This window comes from Meleagris gallopavo, chromosome 6, assembly GCF_000146605.3.
Source record: "Meleagris gallopavo isolate NT-WF06-2002-E0010 breed Aviagen turkey brand Nicholas breeding stock chromosome 6, Turkey_5.1, whole genome shotgun sequence".
Taxonomy (NCBI): Eukaryota; Metazoa; Chordata; class Aves; order Galliformes; family Phasianidae; genus Meleagris; species Meleagris gallopavo.
Genome location: NC_015016.2, coordinates 23,742,366 through 23,765,241, shown reverse-complemented (window position 1 = coordinate 23,765,241; position 22,876 = coordinate 23,742,366). Strand labels below are relative to the sequence as shown.

The 22,876-nt window shown below is 39.5% G+C and overlaps 1 protein-coding gene and 1 long non-coding RNA gene across 4 annotated transcripts; one reads left to right on the top strand and one right to left on the bottom strand.

Moving 5' to 3' along the window:
• The first annotated feature begins 5,639 nt into the window (after positions 1 to 5,639).
• On the top strand, positions 5,640 to 7,117 carry LOC104911436. 2 transcript variants are annotated; one of them, XR_002115980.2, is made up of 3 exons: positions 5,640 to 6,076; positions 6,189 to 6,286; positions 6,366 to 7,117. It is a non-coding gene; the product is annotated as an uncharacterized LOC104911436 (long non-coding RNA). The 2 variants fall into 2 exon arrangements; XR_002115981.2 differs by having other exon boundaries at positions 5,645 to 6,076; positions 6,381 to 7,117.
• LOC104911437 (cubilin-like) lies at positions 6,293 to 22,527 on the bottom strand. 2 transcript variants are annotated; one of them, XM_010712615.2, is made up of 4 exons: positions 22,270 to 22,527; positions 21,373 to 21,529; positions 18,658 to 18,845; positions 6,293 to 6,624 (listed from the first exon to the last, which is right to left on the bottom strand). In XM_010712615.2, exons 1-4 carry the CDS (start codon positions 22,510 to 22,512, stop codon positions 6,409 to 6,411), a joined length of 804 nt encoding a protein of 267 aa, XP_010710917.2. In that variant the 5' UTR covers positions 22,513 to 22,527; the 3' UTR covers positions 6,293 to 6,408. The 2 variants fall into 2 exon arrangements, with proteins under 2 accessions (XP_010710917.2, XP_019471940.1); XM_019616395.1 differs by lacking the exon at positions 6,293 to 6,624 and adding an exon at positions 16,952 to 17,873.
• Between the last annotated feature and the right edge of the window lie 349 nt (positions 22,528 to 22,876).

Below are 22,876 nucleotides of genomic sequence, written 5' to 3'. Positions count from 1 at the left end.
TGTAATTCTGACTGGTTGTTTTCTTCTACAACTGGGGGAAAAAGATGTACGGCGAGAGTCCTACAATTGCAGCATGAGCTACTCTCCTCCCTCAGCAGCAGGAGCAAACTGCAAAGCACTGAGCAGGCTGCCATCCACTTTGGGAAGCAGAAGGGTTTCCCAGCAAACAGGCTGCATGGCTGGGCTGCCCAGGGGTGGGGATGGGCAGGAGAGGACTTTCAATGAGCAAGAACAAAGCCAGTTGCTATTTATCAGCCTGAAAAAGCTGGGAATGTTTTAGAACTAAACAGGCAGTTATGACTCAGCTTCTCCTACTAAGAGTTTCCTGATAGCCACAAAGACATGTTTAATTTATTTAAGCCTAAAATGTCTCAGAGGAGTGGAAAACTTGTGTGCTGCTGTTTGAGGCACCGACCGTTCTTTTTCTGCAACCTTGCAGGTAGCATTCAGATTAGTCATTCTCCCTCTCCAGAGGAGTTTACGCTTGCTCTGAACTCAATCGATATTCTATGTATGAAGCAAGTGAAGCACATAAATAAGAAAGTCAAGCTGTTGTCAATGTGCCACTTCTTTTCTTCCAACTACTAGCGTTCCCAGAAAAGGTTTTCTTTTTAAGTGCTCCAGGAAAGCGGAGGTCAGTTGAGTCATTTCTTATAATGAACATGCAGATCTCATGTTGCCAACCTTATCGTTTGCAAACAAATCAGAAATTGCTTGAGCTTATGCCCAATTTGTTGAATAACACCTGAAAAAAGGACTCACTACTCTTTGCAAACATCTGAACTTCACACCTAAGCTATTCTGACTGACCTGCATATGACAGCAGGAACCTCTGCACCAGAGCAAAAATATAATACCAGAATTCTCTGGCCAGGTGGCAAAAAGCCTATACATTATGTTTCTGCTCTTACATGGATAAGAATCAGTTCCCTTGTGCTTTTTTTGGAAATATAGATGCTCATTGATTTTAACAAAATACAGAAATACGTCAGGGACTGATATTTAAAAAAAAATGTATTTGAAATTTGATACCTGCTTTATTCAATCTTATTCCATTTTCATTGGCCACAAAGTTCTCATAGCATTATCTCTTTCTTTGACTTGATCAAAGATACAAGCAACTATGAAAAAATAAACTAGAAGTACATATTTGTGTATTCCCTGCCTTGAGATGCTTATTTTATTCCTGAAATCTGACTTGGCTGACAGCTCAAATTATCAGATAAGATATCAAACAAATTATATTAATTGGAACGGTGTTCCAGGTCAAATAGATATGTGTGAGGATAAGCATGTGCACATACATTTACACACGTATATAAATACAAATGCATATATTCCAGGATTATGCATTTAAGAGCTCATTCCATCACTGGCATCACCAGTGAACAAACACAAACCTTCTCCCACTATTTATATCTGTCTGCAAACATCAGATTACATTTTGCTTCTATTCAAATAAAGGGAGTTTTTGCTGTATATGGCAATAAAGGAAGAAACAATTTGGTGCTTAGCGATAAACAAAAATGAGAAGGCAGAACCTCTAAATTGCCTCATAACTTCAGATCTCAGTGAAACATACTTAAAAGTTTTTCACAGCACAGAAATGTATGATCTTGCTGTGTCTGGACAGCTATATGGACAGCTGCACTGTGGAAAATTTTCTTGCAGCTGAACTGCATATGGTATATGCTCAGTTTGTGCAGCTTTCCTTGTGGTCATTTTGGAAAATTCTGCCTTGCAGTTAAACTTTAAAAAAGTGTGTGGGGGGAATGTTTTAGCAGTGTAAAGGTCTTGGAATTCACTTGAAAAATGCTTAAAACAGCTACCTAACCTGGTAGTTAGTTGCTAGGACATCAGGCAACAAACAGAAAGCACAGGGAACATGCTGGTTTTGCTTTCCTCTGGCTAAAATCTTAGCAGTCGTTGAACATTGTGCAAGAGATAATTTATAGATCGCTTTCTGTATTACTGCCTGTTTGGTAGCAGATGGTGTTCATTAACCAAAGAAGAATCCCAATTCTCATAATTATTTATAGCTGAATACAGAAGTAGTAATCTGTGGAAACCTCTATTATTCACAAGGTTTTCTGATTTATTCATGGCTATGTTTTAGCCACACTCTAGAACAGTCCCTCCCATAAAGCTCAAAGTAAACTGGCACTGTTCCTTTAAAATCAGTTAGGGAAATGAAAGGTTTCAGGATTGTTCCATTTGCTGTGCTCATACTGAAATATTTCAGTAAATGTTAACTGACTCTATCTGCAAGGAGCATTTAGTACGAACATTCGTCCGCTCTAATACTTGTATGAAATATAACTTGGACTTGATTCTGAAACCTTTTGCTCTCTTGAGCAGATTTATTTTATAGAATATTATCCAATGGAGCACCTATGTTTTTCATGGAGGTTTATGCTAGCAAGTAAAAATTCAAGTGAGAAAATGTTTTGGTTTGTTTTCTCCTTTCTAATTTGTTAATTACTTATATAGTTTTCACTAGTATTTTTTTTTTTAATCAGTCTCCTAAGTTCTGATATTTTCTTCTACATGTTCCAATCTGAGATAACTAAGATATTGGATAAAGAAAAATTCTGGAGACTGAAAAGACACTTTTAGGCATTTAAACACGAGCTTGGAATCTCCCAAGATGCTGAATGGCCAGTTTCTGTAGCAGCCACCAGTGCTCAATGTTTCAAAAAGAAGTCCATTTTCTAGCTTTCAGACACTGATGGAACATTTAGCAACTGCATTTAGAAAGAAGAATGGCTTTTATTATTATATATTAGTCAGAGGGGGAGGGGTCAGCTTGCTGAAGAAACAAAAATTAATTCTTCATAATGTCTTATAGAGAATATGTCAATGTTTTTAATAGCCAGATACAAAAAGCCAGCTGAACACAGCATACCTATAATTCAAAACAACTGTTCATGTCATGGTAAGATCAGATTCCTTGAATCCCAGATCTGAAGTGATATGAAAAGACACTGAAAAGGAATAGCCATTTCTGAAAACTGAACTATTGCTGATTTTCCAAGGCTGCATAAGGAATCAAAAATAGGGTGAGAATTCAGGCTTAGGAAATCTGGGCATCAGCTCCATCGGCAATGCAATATTCTCTCCAGCAATCCTAATGGATGTCTGGCTTCTGCATCTTAATCTAATATCTATTTCTGTTGCACTTCCCTGAAGAGCTTACAAACTATTTCACAATTTGCCTCGATATATATACTAAAAAACAGTCTTTAATTATTGTATTCTTTTTAATAGTTTTCATCTTCCAAAAATATGGATCCAGTGTAACAAAAACTGCTCTCCTCATGAACCAAGTGGGCTTTCTTCATACCCTGTCTATCAGTCATGGCTCCCAAGGGAAATCCCACGGAAAGAAAATGATGGCAAGAGGAATAAAGCAATACTTTAGAGCTACATTATTCATCTCTCAGCAGTGTGCTTTGCTTCTTTTTAGAGAGGGAATTAATGTGCCACAGAAAACAGAATAGCAAACACAAATTTTGACTATACTGAGAAGAGCCAATTAAATTTATAAGTTTTACCAACAGTGAAGCAGCCTATTAAGCAAGCTTCCAATGAAACATACATATATATAAAGCAGCCCTCCTACACATACATTGCTTAATAAGGTAAGTGACGGGTCTAGGAAATATGTGTCTTCTCAGATAGTGGCAGTTGTCACTAGTGTAATTTTGCACTCAGAGACCTTTGCCCTTTTGGCCTCCTGAACTTTTTTAAGGAAAGCAATTCAACTGGTATGCCATCTCTGCTACATCCAAATTGTTACCAAGAGTTTGTTCTTACACAGAGGGCCAATATGTGTCCTCAAATATATTTGCCTGTATTAAACTTCCTGACAGCAGAAGAGGAATGAGCACCTAGCAGGTTCAAACTTTTCTCTAGTAAATGCAGCTTAATCACTAAAAGGCATTTAGATGAACACTGTTATTACAGAACCAAAAACACTTTAAAATTCATTTCTTTGCTCTATAACTTTGTATGCAAGTTAAAATGATACAAGACACTTTAAAGCATAAATAACAGCATAAATTCTCTCTTTGAGAAAGCCTACAGACTAGGTTTCCTTCAGCAGCCCAAGTCAGCAACTGAAAAGAGGCAAATGTTTCAGTTCAAAACATTTCAAATTCATGCCATGCATATCAGTTTGGGCTCCTCATGCCAGTTCTTGATGCAGTCTTTCAGCTTTTCCAAATCACTTCATAACTCCTAGCAAAGCTACCAGAAGGAATGTCTGAAGTGAACTGTATTAGACCCATGGTGGCAAACCCAACTGCTGCTCTCTTTGATCACAAAAGAATGTGAATGTCGTTGATATATTTCTCATAGATGCTTCACAGCTGCGAGTTAAGGAGCATATGAACAGCCTGAGAAATAGTTTACAGGAGCTTGAACTCTAGAGTATACATTTGTCATTTGAGCAGAAGCAAAATTCTCCTCTTCGCATATATATGTATATATAGCCATCTTATTGTCAGGTGAGACGTTAGCACACCATGTTTAGCTTCTCTTACAAATTTGCCTTCATAGGAGGAACCTGAATGCTTCACTATGAAATTCCCAGCTGAAAGCAGCATCTCCTGCTGAGTTCGTCTACTCTAAGAGACATTCTTTGCTGAGGATTTTGTACATTTAAAAGATCTTCAGAAGGCAGAAGTGAGCATTGCACCCAGACCACAGCAACATATCTAATTTTATCCAGCCCGTGGTAGCAGTATATACTGTGATAACACAGCCACCAAGGGTAAGAGGGCTACCCATATTTGTGCGTGTCACCAATCTAGAAAAAAAGGAAGTGCCTACAACATACAGAAAGAGAATGACTGTGGTCATCTGTGGAGGAACTTGCACTCATATTACAGGCTGTGAGGAGTCACAGCTGTGACGTTCAGAGCCAGCAGTGACATTCCCTGGGAGCCAGCCCTATCTGATCCCACACAGCTCTGCTGCTCAGGCACAGCCCCATATTAGCAGGCTGGGCCCTGCACAGCATGCGGCTTTGTGTCCAGGAGCTCAGAGAGGGGCAATGCTGGCTGACAGAAATGTGAATGTGTCAGTGCAGAAAGGGAATGCGGGAGGTGGGAGAGTCCGGGAAATGACTGTGTGGGGGAGGTGGAGGGAAAGCAAAAGAGTGCTTACTACGCAGACAGATTTTGGAAAGCTCTAAAAGCTTTAGAAAAGTAAGTTAACCCAGAACCATGGTTACTGTATGGAGCTGATGTCATCTGGCTCTGTGGATAAAAGCCCCCACTTTTTCTTCTTTTGTGTAGTCCCAGGATGACATCAGCTCGAAGCACAAGAACGTACCTTTGTGCTGCAGCACTTCCCCTGCTGGCTCCTGCCACACATCACATTCCTCCTGCTTATGGCCCTCCATTGCCCAGAAATGCTCCCTGACCCCCACTGAATGCCAAACAGCATTGTCTAGCCAGAGAGTGCTCTGGGAGCCCGGGAGCTCCAGCACTCCCTGGCAGCACAGAGGAGCTCCTATTCAAGCAATGTATACACGCCCTACACCTCAGCAACCCACAGTGGGGCCTCTGCAGCCGATTTCAGCTGCATTACAATGCTGTCAAAGTTGAATGGTGTGAACTGATTAGACAGACAGGGTAACTGTGGCTATTTAATTATTTTAGAGGTTGGATCCTCTTTGATAGGATATACAATGGCATATGATTTAATCTTGTTACAGTCCAATATTGCCATTAAATAAGCAGAGTGAAAAAATAACATCTGAAGCCTGATTTACAAAGAAATTGCAAACATACTTTGCAGTCGTACGATCATTAACAGATTGGTTTATAATTGGCATGCATGCTTGCTATTTAACAAGGCCTGTGACACTCTTTGTGACACGCAAACACAAGAGGAAAAAAAAACATCCAAAGCACATCCTGGCCAATGTTATTTCATGCAGAGAAAGGAGCGGAGCAGAGTGAAGGAAGGACTGGAAGTGAACACCCTGATCAAAAAAACAGCACCAATAAAGAAAACCAGAGAGAAGTCTGCACTGGAAAAACAAGTCTACAGAAATCAGGCAAGCAGAGTTGAGTGTTTCCCATTAGAAAGCCCAAGTAGCCTGTTAATAGAGTAATATCTCCTTTAATAGTAATATGTCCTTTAATATCTCCCGTTAATAGAGTATATCTCCTTTTCAGCACTGCATTTCTACAGATGCTCCTCATCCCTGTGGCTTTTTCTGCAGATGCAAAGTATTCTACTACCAGCCTGTGATCTGATCATGTGATCTTCAAAGGTGTGTGTGTGCAGAAACATTCACAGGAAAAGTATTTAAACAATTATAAGGAAATGCGATGTTTTCTATACTGTAACAGGTTATTTCTACTTAGCTGGCAGTGAAGAGGCATAAGCTGGAACTCACTTGCCCATGAGTGGAAGAAAACACTTCTGCAGAGGAAGCCTGGCTAACTTACCATTAATATGCCACAGCATCTGAAACCCGCTTCTAGCTTGCAGTCCATCAGAGTAAAATTCCACATGAAGACTGGTGCCCGTGGTGTTCCCTGCCAGTGGAAGAGACCGTCCACAGAAAGTGCCTATCAGGTTGGACTGTACATCAGGCCCATCATAGAGCTGAAATGAAACAAAGAATATCCAAGTGAGTAAAAAGTGGCTTCTCAGTTGTTAGTGATACAGGATGGCAAAGAAAGTAATGAAGCTTCTGACACTGGCCACCCTTACACAGCAATACGAGTGATTTGAATGCAACAGCGACTGAAGGTAACCACAAAATGTTTTAAAACCTGACTACACAGTGAGCAAAGTAGGAAGGTTTTCCTGTTTCTGTTTTGGTATGTATTGAGGTTACTGAGGAAGAATGACTGACATTAAAAAAAGGAAGATGTTCTGGATCCAATTTGACTATACTAATAATACTCTCAGTGCCTCCAAATCCTTCAGTGATAACTCATATTATGCCTTTATCTCTTTAATGCACTCAGATGATTTCCCTAGGAAATGATGGAGTATATCAAGCAGTTGGCATCACCAGAGCCTCCTGGAGTAGTGATGAAAAACTGAAAACAAAAAGTAAAGTAAATCCTCAAAAACCTCAAAGTAAACGTTACACGTGTTTGCTTATTGTGTTATGATCATATACCAGTGTCCTGCTTTGGAGAAGAAGTGGACTGAATCATGATTTCTGAACTTTTGTACCTAGAAACACTATATACTTTATCTGGAAGTCATGTTGTATGGGACAGCATTTTGACAGTCAGGGTGTTGGCTAATGTAGCCAGCCTAAAAATCTTTCTGTCCCTCAAACACAGATGAGAATCTCTCCATCCTACTCTTAAAACATTATCACTAAAAAAAAAAATAATAAAAAAAAATCCTGTATTTACATCATTTAAATCTTGAAATCTGAAGTTAGTTATATACTCACACTTAAACAAAAATACTTAAAGCATGTTTTGATAGAGTGGGAGCTAAGAGCCTCATCAGTTGTCTCCAAATGGTTTTAAAGGCTCTTCTCTATCCTATTGTTGTGTCTTTTTCATGTTCAGTAAATCACACTGAACATGTATCTTAGTTCTTCACCTAATATTGTAATGCTCAGTATCTTCATTCAGGGAGAAAGACATGCAAAAGGGTTACAAACCTGGTAGAAATTAGATGTAACTAAATTGAATTTGACTTATGATATCAGATTGCCAGTGGGTTTACTATTTCTTGTTATGTTACAATGATTCTGATAGTTTAGAATAATGGTCTAGTACTGACTAAACAGAAACTCATGCTTTCTTAACACTTTGCCACAGTTCATCTGATCTTCTGTCTCATAGAAGAGCACACATCTTCCTAACACAACCCAGTAAATTAGTGACATGGAAACCATTTCTGAACATTCTCAGTGTGAATTTTTTGCATGTTTTCTTTATGAGTTTCAACAAAAAAAAATTTCTCTGTTCTGAAGCCATCACCACAAAATTCTCCCCACATAAAGAATCAAACCTATGAATTCAAGGAAGACAGCCAAGATTTATTTATCTTTGTTTTCCATTATTCAAATCTCTTTTCCAAGTATCTCTAATTAAACTAACAACTCTTCTACACTGAATACTGATATTACAGGAGTATGATACTATGGTGAATACTGATTAACCATGCTAGCTACTAATTTTACACATTTTCTAGCACTCACACATGGTAATCAGTAATGAAGCCCTCAACTTTACTGCTCACAATGCTGGCTCGCAGAACTATCAGAAACCTTGTTGCTGAGTTTAGACATAGTTGGGAGCCAGAGATATACTCAAGTGATTTCAAATCCTTGAGCTGACAGTCAAGTTTGAAAATCTTTTTTTAATAAAAAATAAATTGGTTGTAGTTCAGCCAGAAGTTCGGGGCAAGTTGCTGGAATAACTCTATGGTAATATTCCATGGCTTATCTTATGGCTGGTGAACATGAATTTTTTTCATTTTCAATCTTCTGGTACCATGAAATGCCCAGAGCATAAGAAACGTATTGGAACTTGAGAACTGTCACTAGGTGAAATCAGAAAAGCTTTAAAACTTCTACTTATAGACCAACATCTGGTAGCTCTCAGAAAGACCTGATTGGATGTGTTAGGGATCAGATACAAAGTTGTCTTAAATATTAGATGGTAAAAAGTTGCATCCATCTGTATTCTTCCCAGACGCAAAGCCTGACAAACAGATGAGCTGTCCCACACCCAGCATTACAGTTATGACCTTCTTCCAAGCCACGCTGAGAGCTTTGCACATTCTTTTATGGCTTAAGTTCAGCAAAATAAAATATAGCCAGATCCAATTAGCTTTCTAATAGTACTACTTCCTTTGACAGTCTTGTGGTATATACTACTCACATTTCTGTGGCTTCAAGCCATAGAAATCTTACACCAGAAAAATGAATGGGGAAGAATGAATCAGTGTGGAGATCATGAATCCGAGCTCCAAAGGAGAAGCAAAAAGACACATATGCAGTGATCAGCCGTTCCAATGAAATCAAAATAAAACAAAACGAACAAACAAAAAAACCTGTTAAAAAACCGTGGACTAAGTCATACCCAGAAACTTTCAAATCAAAACAAAAATGAGCTTTACAAGCCTCCTGTAACTCTGATTTGTCAAGGAACTGTTATTTTTATCTAAGACAGCGAATGTCACATTTCTATGTAATTTCTCCTGAAAACAGCCAGTGTTTTTTCAAGATACAAATAATGGTTTCTATGGCAATCCCTTCACGTAGTGTTGCTCCGTGGTCTAGGTTCAACGCGGTATTTCACAGGAAACATGAGAGCCTGCCCAGCTGTAACTCATTGAGAGGGGCAGAGCCACCACTGCTAGAATTACAGCACTTTTTTCAAGCTGTCTTTCACTTATAAATGAAGGGAACAGCTGCGTGATTTCACAAAGCATTTTGAACTTCTAAAACCACATTTTGCTCCCACAGAAATATCGGCAAGTGAAACCAAAGCTGAACACAGATCTCATGAGCCACGATTTCTCTCTGCATCTCAGAGGTAGTGTTTCTCATGTAAGGGCCTACCTTGTCAGCTGTGCCACATTGAACTGCTGCACATTGAGGACAATTCTTCCCTCATGCAACATAAGGCACAGCACTCCCTTAATCTGTGCAGGACGGCTGCATTTCAGGGCAGTTTGTTGGCCCCTCCAGCAGCATGCTGACTCCAGGAACTGGGTAGCAGGCTTCCACCCAGCTGCTTACTAGGAAGAATTTGCTTGCTTCCTTTCTGTGTGGGTATCTGTTTTGTAATTTATTTGCTCAGACCTTCTAGAATCTATCACAAAATACAAGACTTTATAAAGATTTTGGCAGATTACACATCAAGCAAAATTTGCAAACAATTGCTGCACTGTTTAGGATCCTTAGCATGGCAAAATATGAAAGCTCCCCTTCCCCTGCTCCCTTCATTCAAAAGCTGCCCAGCAGCACCAGAGTGCTACATCCCATCAGCAGCAGGAGATCTAGGCAGCACCGAAGTACCTTCGGATGTGTCATTAGGCATAGGCTCAACAATTGCTACAGGAAGCTCCTTAACAGGCTGCCCAAGAGCCAGCGTATAGGCTGACACTGAGTGTGTGGGGGAGGTGCTAGCTCCCTAAGGGCTGAAAGCTGAGGGACTGCTCTGCAGCGAGGTAGCTGCTGAAAGCCATCTGCTGTGCTCTGGAGCTGTGCAGCTGAGCAGCTAGCCTAGGCTGCAGGAAGCGCTCAGTGTGAGTAGCTCCCCAAAGAGGCTCCATGGTCACCAGTGGATTATGGCTTTCTGACTTTTAGCCTGGAAGCACGTCATCGACACCAGCAATGATGACCTGAAGGCTACAGCTGCTCAGCTCTCTTTGGAGGAGCAAAGCAAAGCAGCATGAACTATGTCAGAGGAGTTTACTGCCAGAACTGGAATAAGGGCTCAAGAACAGAGCTTACTGAAAAATGGAGCTTGTGCTGCATGGAAAAAAAGAAAATAAATGGAAGGACAGAAACTCTGAAGACGTTCCATTTGGGCATATTCAAAGAGGAGATATTTTGCTAGCCAAAAGCCTTGTCAAGCTTATTTCCTCTTACAAAGTGAGAGTGGCAGGAGCCTTCATAGCAGGTCGTGGGGCGCCATATACTCAATGTTCCTAACAGAATACTATCTTTTCTTAGGGCAAAACTTTAATGTTGTTTTAGATGATTATATTTCTGTCACAAGGGAGATTTTCTTCATCAAAAAACTTATTATAAAGGAAAACTTCCAGCGTATTCTGCTGTAGTAAAAATCTACTCAGTAACATTTCTTAGGCACAAGCCATAGTCTTAATCCAGAGATGGCGGGCTCAAAGGCAAACTTTCAGTTTCATATGAAGGTATAAGCCATCCTATTAATGCCAACAGTTCTCAATTTTATTGTCAATAATTCTATTACTAACAGGTAATTCTATTATATATTGTCAATATTGCTATTGCCAGGTGTCATTAATCTGTTGCATAATGATGAATAATTGCATCAATTATTCTTTCAGTTGGAGTCTCGATACACATTGCTTGTAGTCTTAAAAGCTTTTGTTCAAGAATTAGCTGCAACAGATCTAGAGCAAACTTTGCAGAACTCAGGAAAGGGGTTTTCATCTGGGATCAGACCGGCATGATTATGACTGTCCCACTGATTACAGAGGCACCCAGAGACACGCTCAAGGAGTTCTTCTAACACATACTAACATCCCTTTCCTCTCAGAAGTGGGAAACCTGTCATGGGATTGTTTCAATTGATCTAAAAAAGGGAAACTAATGCTGCAAGATGTGTCACATTGCTCTGGCTTGGCACCACAGAAACAGTTTTCACAGAAACAAAGCCAGCTTACAACTTCCAGTGATGTAATATGTGAAGTCTTCTTACTTCTGCACAAAGAGGAGAATGACAGAAGGCTATGTTTACATTTGCATGATGAAAAGTGTTCATAATTACCAGTAGAAAAAAAACCCTTCCTAAGAACTCTTTCTAAATAATGTTTTAATATGACTATTTAAGTACATTTATGGATGATCCTTCATAAAACTCCTTGCTCAACTGCAGGCAACTTCTTTGCCTCTGAGCAGACACCCTTCTTTCACTAATCAACCATTTTCTTCCATAGTATGATAGTTTGAAACTGTGCTTCAGCCGATGTAATAAGCACACCGGTTAATGTCTTTGGGATTGAACTAACATATGAAAACACATAAATGTCTAGTTTTATGATAATAAGAATTGTATCTATGTTTTCTCTCATGACCTAAGCCTGAAATATACAGAGCCCTTTGAAAATTTCAGGCAGGGTTAAATTCCACATTGGACTGCAGTGACTTTTTTGAAAAAAATTGTCACCTCTTACACTACTGTTTTTTACTTCCTCAGAGGAAACAACAATTTCTAACTGCACGCACATCTGCTTATTTCCATCTTTCTAAGAAAGACTTATTTTTATATCATTTGCAGAAATAAACAACTATCTTCAACAAGGCTTTGACCTTCTTATTAGAATGGAAGAAACGTAGGGTGTTTCTTGGGATGAAATTGTAAAATTAGTCTAGATATCAGAGAAGGAAGCAATTGCAGTTTGAGAAAGGAATGCCTAGGAGACACCCAGCCAGTCACTCAAACCCAAGACCTGCACTTTAGACTTCATTTCTTCAGCATGATATTTCAAATCCTAAAGCCTGTGCTAGGCAAGCGCCTCATCCCTACTGCCATGCTGGCGGGACAGAGGCGACCCAATGAGCTGCAGTGGGGCAGTCCTGAAGCTTCACTGAACACACAGGGTGAGCCAAAACATGGCAGTGCCTTGCTGACCCCGGGCTATTTTGATACTATGTCTGCTTTCCTCAATGGCTTAGAAGTCAGGGAGGTTCCCCTGCAGTGAGAAGTCACCTATGGTGGAGGGAGCGGGACAGCTACAGAGCTTGGGACGTTGAAAAGCCCAGGCGGGTCAGGGCAGTACGATTCTCACATCCTTTGCTAACCTACATGAATCAAACTACCAGCACAAGCAGCAGCAGCATGCTGACACAGCCAGAAGGAGAGATCATCTCTGGGAATCCTCATTTCAGAAAATCTGCATCATGTGTAACTACAACAGTGGAGAAAAGTTGCAAATGAAGATGTAGAAAAAGAGAAATGCTCCTTCCCATTATACTTTCAGAAAAACAAAACCACCTGCTTATGGGAAAAGCAGGAAGGGAGAAGACCTTCCCCAGAGTCTGGTAGGTTTTTGTCCTCACTCATCTGGGTGCTTCCTGTGGTGAGACAAAGCTTTGACCAGGCCAGGTGAGGTTTCTTCTGCCACCATGTCACTTTGTACCCACTGTTTATGCTCAGTAGGATAAGCCCCATCATTGCACTGACAACCTTACTCACTGACCAGGCTTTCTAGCAAAATTTGGAGGACAAGGGTTGAACAGAAGAGACAAGAATCCAGCAGCAATGAGATGAGTCCCAGATGCCATTTTCCCAGCAAGGAGCATCAGCTGCATGTACTAGTATTTCACAGCTACTCTATTGTACAGGACTTCTTCCTGAAGTTACAGGCCATGTCACATTGCTCTGAGCTGGCAGGGCGTGGAAAGCAGAGCCCATGAATCTGACTCATTTTGTGAGGCCCAGAGCAGGGTTTCTGCTCCTTCCTGTGCCACTCGTGCTTCTTGTCATCTGAGGCTCTTGCAGGCATCATGCAACTCTTTCACCACTGACAAATTTAGCAGCCTTGTTGTGTTGGGGTTGTTTTTTTTTGTTTTTTGTTTTGTTTTTTTTTTCCATCTGCTTCTCAGTAACCTTTCAAGCAGTTAAGCCAAACAGTACTTAAATTCCTGCAATGATGTCTTCCTCAGCTCTGAGCCAGTCTTGTACATGGCAAGCAGCATTTCAGCCCAGCATTCTCCTTTTCATAACTGTCCAGCGAAAAAGAGTGCAAGAGCTAGGATTTCCTTGTGCAGCAGTGGTGAGCCCTGCCACAGAGACCTGAGAACTGCCACTTTCACCCTTATCTCATACTGAAGTGTTTTGTGGAAGCTTGCAGACCCCTGAAGGAACTCAGGAAAGAGCTGGCCTACTGCCAGCTTGCATGGTTATGCATTAATGGATATCACTGCTAGCTGGCCAGCAGGCTGTAATTTGATGTCTGCATGCAGAGCCTGGATGAGTATATTTAATATATCATCTGCTTCCCCAGGGTGATGTACTACCAGTGACATTTTGTAAATCAATGCATGGCCATAAGCAAAGCCATTCTCTGTGCTTGGAGAATTCCTGCAGCACTTTGAAAAGACACAGTCATAAATAAAATGTAATAATGATCATCTCCTAATATGGTTTAAGTATATATACTAATTACAAGTAAATAAAAGAGCAAAACTAGATAAGAGTAAGCTTTTTTCCCCCTCCACGATAAGTTAATAAAAAAAGGAGGATGACCAACTGAACACAAGCAGCAATTATCTAATACATTACTCCCAGATGGAAAATAAAGGATGTTATGGCACATCCTTGGAATGCTGCTGCAGTTTAAAGAAGAAAAAAAACAAGGATACATCCTGTTACCACCAGAAGGAAATGAAGTAGTTGTCAGGAGCAGATGCCATGTTAATTACTGTACTCATTTCATAATATCTATATCTAAAAGATGCAATGATATTTTAACCACCCAAGGCTAATCACTCCAGACTGCTTAAGTGGACTGGCAGTAAGCAAGCATGGAAGCACTTTATCCCAAAGAGGAATAATGTCCTGCCCTGCACCAGAAGAAAAGCCACTATGGTTATCAGGCAGACAGTTGCCCCATCAGATGTGTTTCTGCATTAATTCAACAATAATTCCTTTGGGTTAATGGTAATTCCATCCTCATCACTATACTAATGTGCTGCACAAGCCAAAGGGCTGAGAATTAGAAACTTGTCTTGCCACACAACATTTTACTGTCTGCTTATCAGGCTGGTGGCATCTTACAAAAGAATGGGCAAAGTCTTTCCTGTGCTTATAAAAGCAGATACCTAATGGACTGGACTTTTTTATGTTGTGAGCAGAAGAACTTAGAGGGAAGTTGTCACTGACGGACAGGAAGATTGGTGGTTTTGAAATAATATTTTTCTTGAGTAAGAAGGGAGTAAATTTCAATTGTACTGCAAAACTCTGATCTTCAGGCAGTAATGTTACTATCTTCTTATTTATAAAATAGATTTGCTTCTTTGGAGATTATGTTCTGTCATATTAAATAAAAAGGTCATTCATCATTAAAGATGGAGGGGATTAATATATGTTTGTTCAGTTAATAATCTGGTGAGTGTAAAGGAAGGAATGACATTTCTGTATCATTGTCTGCAATATCTCACTGACTTCAGCTTGATGACTCCACTAGAAAGACTAATGGTTAGGTTATTAAGCCAAGCCACAGCATGGAATATAATTTAAAGAGCATCCAATCTAATTACAGTTAGTCCAACATCACAAAGAAACAGTCTGCTATTCAACATGCCTTGTATTTTATCATTGCCACTTCTGCAAAGTCTTTATCACGAGCAATTCATCATCTATTCTTGAAATTTCACTATAAGGCTCTTCGCAAAATGCTAGGCATCCTGTGAGCATTACCAGCCATGAGCCAACATCCTCTGACAGGCCATGATACATAGCCCACTGCTCAGTTGTTGAGAAAATGCTATAAGCAACTATTACCAAAGTCTGCAGTTTAGCCTCTCTCCCAATTTCTGGCACCTAAGCACAAGGGCAGAAAATTGTCACCAAGTTGGAAGGACACAGCTTGCTCCTTCCTACCTGGTGCAGGCATAAATCCACGCATGTGCTGCGGCAGTGGCAATGCAGGTCTGACCCAGGCTCGACCAAGGCTCCCTGCCAAGAAGAAATGCTGCTCACCGTGAGTAATGCCAGCCAGCAGCTGCTAAAGACAGGCTGGCTCACAAGAAGTATCCCATGATTAAAGGAGTACGGGAAATAGGTAATGCAACACATGGCTGATTTCTCATTGCACTGCTCTGACTGCATTTCACTCTGGGATACCAGACATCTTTTGGAAGTCTATTTTGTTCTTCACCTCTTATTTGAAGTCGCTATTTGATCTAAGTGATGATAACATCTTTGGTAACTGCCAGCAACTAGGAATATCTGTGCGTTAGAACTTTTGGTTTTGTCATTATTCTACACATTTAATTTCTGACTTATATGTGGACTAAGCCAGGGAGCAAAGAGCGCATGAGTGTCTCCTATGTGCAGAGTGAATTAGTCACGAGGCAAAACACTCTTCTCTTATAGTGCATGCGGGTTTGGGTCAGAAGTATAAGCCACAACGAAATGCTAAGCTGAAGAACAAGCCCTTTTCCAGTGTGGAGATTGGGATCAACCTGCAATGTCTGGGCCAGGAGAACCAGGAATACAGCTTTCTCTATCAAGCACCATAATTTTTGCCTTCAGAACTTAGAAAGGTTTCAAAAAATTGGAGTTCTAGTATATACACTAATGATGTCATAAAAATAAGTCCACATGCAGTAAGCCTTTTTCTTCCACTGACTTAAAAGCAGGTTTGCTCTTTGTTTTCTTTTACAACTGCCATTCCTTGATTGTAGTCTGTTCAGGCAGGTCAGTTCTCTGCCATAACACTACTGCAGCATTTCATCTTGTCTTCTTGTATCATTCGTTTCTTTCCCTAAATTCCTTTGCCACCACATCCAACACAACAGCTTGCCCTTGTCCTTCCAACCACCAACCTTCTTGCAAGTATTAGCAAAGGTTGTCCCTGCTACCAGCCGTGGTTCAACAGGCTGTTACTGTTGGGGCTAAGAAGCAGGTAGGGTGTTGCTACCTACTGTGAAGGGTTCGGGAGGAAAGGGAGGTGGGAAAAGAGGTATCTAAAAAGCCCTCAAGGAAAGAGAGCACTTGATCAGCACTCAGTTCTGTGAGTGGAACAATATGAAAACTGTCTGAGCAGAAGCTTACAATTTCCTCCAAGAAAAGGGTGAAAGGCTCTGGCACATGGTTCAGACACCACCCACTTGGACTGCAGGGAACAGATTATACCTCTGTTTCCCCAGTGTTCTAGTCAGAGAATCAGATATTTTCCCTCTTAGGCCTCTTTGCAATAAACAAATTTCAAAACTAGCATGTGGCAGAAAAGTAATTTTATCTCAGCCAAACAGCTATGAGTTTAGTGGGATTGTTTATTAACTTTTTTTTTCTTCTAATTTGCAGTGGAGTCAGATTCCATATGGATTTCAGACAGAGAAGTCCTAAATATCTGCAGACTGCTGAGAAAGTCAGCTGCACATTTATTCCAGATGATTTCCCCCTTTCCCCTATACCACAGAGCACTCCACAGCCTTGCCAATACACTCCCCTTTTGCAATGCAGGGTGAGAGCAAATACTATTCAGTCCCCTGGCTGGTTCAACCTTGTTCTTTTTTTTTTTAAACACTATGGCACATATTTGTCCAGCACGCAAGAACCAAATGAGAACATTTTTCCAAGTAGTATTTCTTAATGGCACTTAGAGAAGGACTTCTGCAAATAATGTGACATGAATTGCAAATTAAAGCCTTCTTAACACTCTTCCATGACTGTTTTTCCCTTGCTTTTTCCTCTTTATACCTCTTTCAGTCTGTATTTTCTTTGATTGGAAGCAATGAAGAATTGTTAGAACAAAGAATACAAGTACTTGTCTGCCCTCCGTCTACTCCCTCCCTCTGATATGTTTTATTTCTGTTCTTTTAAGTACTTTGGATCAGGTCCTTGCCTCTGGCACTATTCCTCCAGCCTTGACTTACATCTAGAATAGTGTCTTCTGGCAAATCTGTTGCTCTTCACTGGCTGGCTACTGTGTGCAGGGCTCCTGCCTTTCACGGATCAAGGGCTTAGGCATCTAGAGACTAGCACTGCCCTCTCCGTTTGGCTCCGCTTTTTCATTTTCACTTGCAAAACTGAGCCAAAGTTTAACTTCTGCTAGCTTTCAATACAAATACAGTGCTCCCTTGTTTATTTTCTTTGCATGTCTATTATTTCTTTCAATTTCTAGCCAGAACCAGAATAAATCTGGAAGAACTCCACTTTTTTTTGCCAGTTTGTTACTGATTTTTGAGCTGTGAAAGCTGGCATAAGGAGGTATGGGGAGTGAAGGAAGAAGTCTAGAGGGAGTACATTAGCCCAACACCAGGCCTGTTGTTTGGCCTTCTGCACCAGTCCAGCGTACTAAGTAACTCCATAAATGTGGGCACTGTTCCTCTTCCTGTCCTTGGCTGTAAGTAGCCTTCTCTAACACGTCTCTACATTTCAATTCCTCTTGTGCAAAACCTAAGTAGAGCACAGGGATTGTGTGCTGGCATCCTGTGTAAGGGTAGGATCTGATTATTTCAGCATACACCAAAATTGTAAGCAGATTACAACCCTCAGTGATAACGACTACTCCATTTCTCTCGTATGAAGTACAGTACTTAGAGAAGTATCTACCTAGTTGTCTTAGAAATATTTTGGGAAATGAAAATAAAAAAACACTTGGCTTTAGTTTGACTGGATTGTTTCATTTAGCTAAAACTTCTTTTTGTAAGTTCAATTCCTTTCAGTCCCCTTAAAGCAAAACACTAACTATGAAAAGACAAATATATACAGGAGACAAGGAAACTCCCTTTTAAAAATTATAGAAATAAAACACTTTAAAACTTCTGAACATTCCCCACTATTTTTCAGATAAAACCAAGAAAAAAAATTGAGCCCATTGTCTTTTTGTCATCATTCTACTCATCTCAGAATTTCTTCCACTTCTTTACATAAGTGATGCCATATTACTTCAGCCATACAAAATGGTGCACCTCAACTAAGGTGGTACTATTTAGACCCTCTGTAGCAAATCTAGGCACTTGCACAGTGAAACATCCTCTCTGTTGCAGACATCTGTCTCAAAGTAGGATGATTTAATCTCTGGCAGTGCTTACCTGCCTATCAGAGGACTAAACAATTGGGCTTTAATGCCTAAATTTCAGTAGGATAAATTTACTCCAATCTTATGCATCTTTTTTTTTAGTTTTTTTTGTTGTTGGTGGGTTGTTTTTTTTTTTGGTTTTTTTTGGTTTTTTTTTTTGATTGTTCTTGTTTCTAGAATCTGAGTACATACCTTCAAGTAGTCACGGTCACAGTTAGATCCATCTTCTACATCAAAGGCTGTGAAGCTATAGCTGAGTGTATTCCCCTTTGTGGCTTGAATAGTCCAGCTGCAGTGCTCCCTCAATGGGTAATTATTTGGATAATTTAAACTTTCCAATATGCCATAGCTTCGGTTAACAGTGAGAACTTCGTGGCAAACTTAAAAAAAAAAAAGTGATAAATTTTATTTGTGCAGTGCTTTTTCGCCCAGCATCTGAAAACAAACCAATAATTAAAAATTACTGATACCACCACAATGTGAGAAGTATTTTTATTCAGAGATTAAAGGGAAGATAACAGACAAAAAGGAAGTTGTTACCTATTGAAAGACATACTATATCTGATCTAGAAAAAAAAAAAAAAAAACCTTTCCAAGCTTAAATTTTTCATCTCTGCTATGGTTTTTCTTTCTGATGGTTGCAGACTCATCCACCAATTTTTGTACTGTAGTAAAGATTTTTAGGGGGCCCATTTCCTTAAGTTCCAAATGCATGGTTCCAATGCATGGTTTCTTGCATTATCATTATTTTAACTAATGATAAAAAAACTTATCTCATCATTTTGAAACAGTTTTGAGGAACGGCACTCAACAAAGTCTGCCTGATGAATTAAAATGATTTTTTTTTCTATTTTGGTAAAATAAACAAAAATCCAATTGTTAAAAGAACAAATGGAAACTATAGCGCTTATATTGGATTTGCTAACCCCAGGAACATGAAGTGGGTAGGAAAGCCTTTCAAAAGAGCTGTGGTTTTAATTTCAAGTCATACAATAGCAGCCGAGCAGAAAAACTGGGCACACATCTGGAATAATGAGCTTTCCTTGAAAGGCAGAAAAAAGAAAAAAAAATGAACTAAGCTAGACAAAAAGTAGAATGACAGTTATGGCACTAGGTCAGTGAGCTTTGTTTTCCTGAACCTAACTTCCACTAAAGACAGAAAATGTCAATGTGGGTGATCTGTCATCTGGAGACAGTATACAATGTGTGCTGGGAGCAGACCGAAGTGATGCACAGAGAAGACGTGGGCAGGAGGCAGGGAGCAGGATAGGCTGCTTGCCTTGCACAGCAAATCTGCAGTGTTTGATCAACAGAAATAGCTGAGATTCACTTGCAAGAATCTTCTATTGTCTGTCAAAAGGAATAATACACCTACCTTCTGCACATTTTTTTGATTCTTTCCAAGTGATTTACAGAGCAGTAAGGTCTGTGTTTTTAAGTGTTCAAAACGTCCAGAATGCAGCTGAGGGTCAGGACCTGGTAGAATAGGGCTTTTCTGCAAGCTACACTGAGGCATATAACTATTTAAAAGGACAGGATGAAAAGCATGAAATGGATTTTGAAGATTGTAAGATAAGCAAAAGCTGTTACCCCCTGCCATCATGATTTTATTAGAAATATATCTGGCACAAAAGTGCTTTTGTATGTTAATTTGATACAGACTTTTCCTTTGCGGGTTTTCCAATTTATCATTGTCTTTCTTTCATGTACACATAAATGCATCTGGCATAGAAGCATTCTTATTTTCCGGTGTTACTTCCTACATAATTTTAGCTTTTGGGCAAGCTATTGAAAGCTTTCTCAGGTACATGTGCATCATCAGGAATTAAATAAGAATGTGAAGTGTGGATTGCACATCTGATAGCTCAACTCCTGTATCTAAATGCTTTGTAAGTGCTCTGTTTGATTATTTATAGAGCAGATAAAGAACCCTTTTCTAATACATCATCTTGATTTCGCAGTCTGAAAATTGCATGGCAGATTAATCTGTGTTATCTTTAAGGACTTAAGACAACAACACTCCTTCACCCTCCTAATTATTATGTGTTCCAAGTGGCGAACAGCTATAGGGGTTTTTTTGTAATGCATTTACTACTGCCCAAACAGAGGACAACTTAAAACCTACAGCAATTTCTAGTAGTTGAGCATGGCATATTTAAAGTACCCAAAGATGTCTGTAACTCATTTTGCGTAAGGAGAAATTCCTTATCTTCCAAAGCATATCTATGTAACCTATAATGGGGGAAGTAAATACTGGGAAAATACCCAAAGTTATAACTAGAAATAAAATAACTTTAATTCCTCATGTATTTCTCTGTATTTTTTATTTTATTTCTGGGGTAGAACTATTCTTATACTCACTATTCTATAAAGAAAAGTATGACCCTTCCCCCATAATACAAAAAAATGAAATTTTTGAAGTGTTCCTGGTCACCTAAATCCTCCTAAACGCCCTTAATGACCCCTGAGAACTAAAGGTAACTCCCTTATCCTTTGCCATCCTAACTCACAGCAGCCCAAAGGGCAGAGAAGCCTACTCTATTTGCCTTTTTAGTTGAAAGATCATGAGGCTGAGCAAACAGGTGAGCAAGAACAGTCCAATCTACACTGTTAGGGACTTTCAACACTAGATATTCTGAGTGACTCTGGAGCAGAAAGTGCCATTGGTGCAAGTAATAGAAGAAAGCTGATGTGGAGACCCTGCTGCTATGAAATTATCTCTATGATGGGCAGTTTTTACTTTTCTGGGTTCTGTGTCTGGAGCAGGCTAAGCAATCTGGGTCAATAATAGGCTCTATGGTTTGTTCTCCGCTAATGAATAAGTAAGATCATGGGCTGGAAGACAATGTTGCAGGGAAAAACTGAACTATAGAAACATGTTCTTTTCATCACTTTTTGCTTACTTACCTTGTTTGTAGTTAGCTAAAAAACCTCCACCATGCACACTGCTATCTGTCCTCAGTTTTATGTACACACTGTCTCCACTTGAATTGATGAGCTGTGGTATCTGATTCCCACAAAATTTACCAAGTTGTTTAGCATTGCTGCTGTTGCCATCATACACCTTCATGGGAAGAGAAAAAGGAAGATGAAAGGAGCATAAAATTTAAATCAGGCAGAAGAGCGTGTTAGTTCCCCCATAATACATAATTTTGATGATTCTGCTGTATGTTACGGAATTTGAGAAACTAGAACTGTTTCAGCTTTGACAGCACAATGCTAAATATTGAATTTTTATAAAGCTGATAGTACGACAAATCCAAGTAATTTCTCCTGCCAAGTGTCTGTTTGGGGAATAACTTCTAGGTTCACAAGAGGTTGAATATTATTTTTCCGCAGAAAAAGCCTGACAGGCATTTCAAAAGCAAGCAAATCAGTGCAAAAAACAGGAAGCAAGTAATCAAATACTGGTGAGTTTGAAGGGACTTATTCATTAAGAGGGTAAGAGTGTACTCTAATTATAATAAAAATAATCCAATAATGATAATTCAAATAATCTACTTAACAATTTGAATATGGAATTTGGGATAAACAATAGAGTTACTGAAATTTTTTATGTCTTATATAGTTTACTAGGAAATCACCAAGTACTTGGTCCAAAGTACAGTTAATTTAACAGATACAGACATATTCTCATTTAAGTGGCCTATCTAGACACAAATGCTTTTCTTCCCTTTGTGCACCTACTGCCTATTCTGGGTCTGTTCATACGCGAACATTTGAAAAATAAGACTGTTTTTTCTTGCCCTTGCATTCATCATATTTAGCTGCCTCCTGTACAGCAAAGAGTCATTGTATACATACAGCAAGGTAATCATAGTTGCACTTTGGGTGATACTCTAGATGAAATTGTTCAAAGTGGATTTCAAATGGGGTTCCTTGGCTTCCTCTGAGCAACCAGTAGCACTCTGAACTGTGATAATATGGCATAGGATAGTTGGGAGACATGAAGATACCAGAACTTGCTGTTAAAGTCCCACCACAACCTGAAAGTGGCAAAGAAACCAAACCAACATTTAACATTGAAAACACCGGAGAATTAGACATGACATGAGATTCACGCTACTGACTTTTTTCACATGCCCTAAACATCTTAAGTGATAAGCCAAAAATCTGCATTAAGTCAATACTGTTGCAAGTGGAAAAGAGCCCAAAGCACCTAGAAATACTAATTTTCTAATGTGAAAACTGCTCTTGTTTGAAGCTACTTTTTAAACAAAAACCTCTGTTACATTCTTACTTGAACACAAATGAAAGCTGGTGCTACTTTAGACCTAGGGAATAGTATGTCCTTCCCTTCAAGGAACAACAAAGTTATCTGCTTGATCAGAACAACCTGAATATATGTTGTTATATAATAAGCAGAGACATACAAGGATGAGAGATAGAAAAGATGTGCAAAAAAAAAAAA

What these genes read in the sequence shown, in the direction of transcription:
- LOC104911437 (XM_010712615.2), bottom strand. Translation starts at nt 22,512, where the DNA reads ATGTCTAATTCTCCGGTGTTTTCAATGTTAAATGTTGGTTTGGTTTCT. An exon ending in TTTAGCTAACTACAAACAAG is followed by an intron (nt 18,846 to 21,372) that starts GTAAGTAAGCAA and finishes TTTTTTTTTAAG; the next exon opens with TTTGCCACGAAGTTCTCACT. An exon ending in GTGACCGTGACTACTTGAAG is followed by an intron (nt 6,625 to 18,657) that starts GTATGTACTCAG and finishes GTTTCATTTCAG; the next exon opens with CTCTATGATGGGCCTGATGT.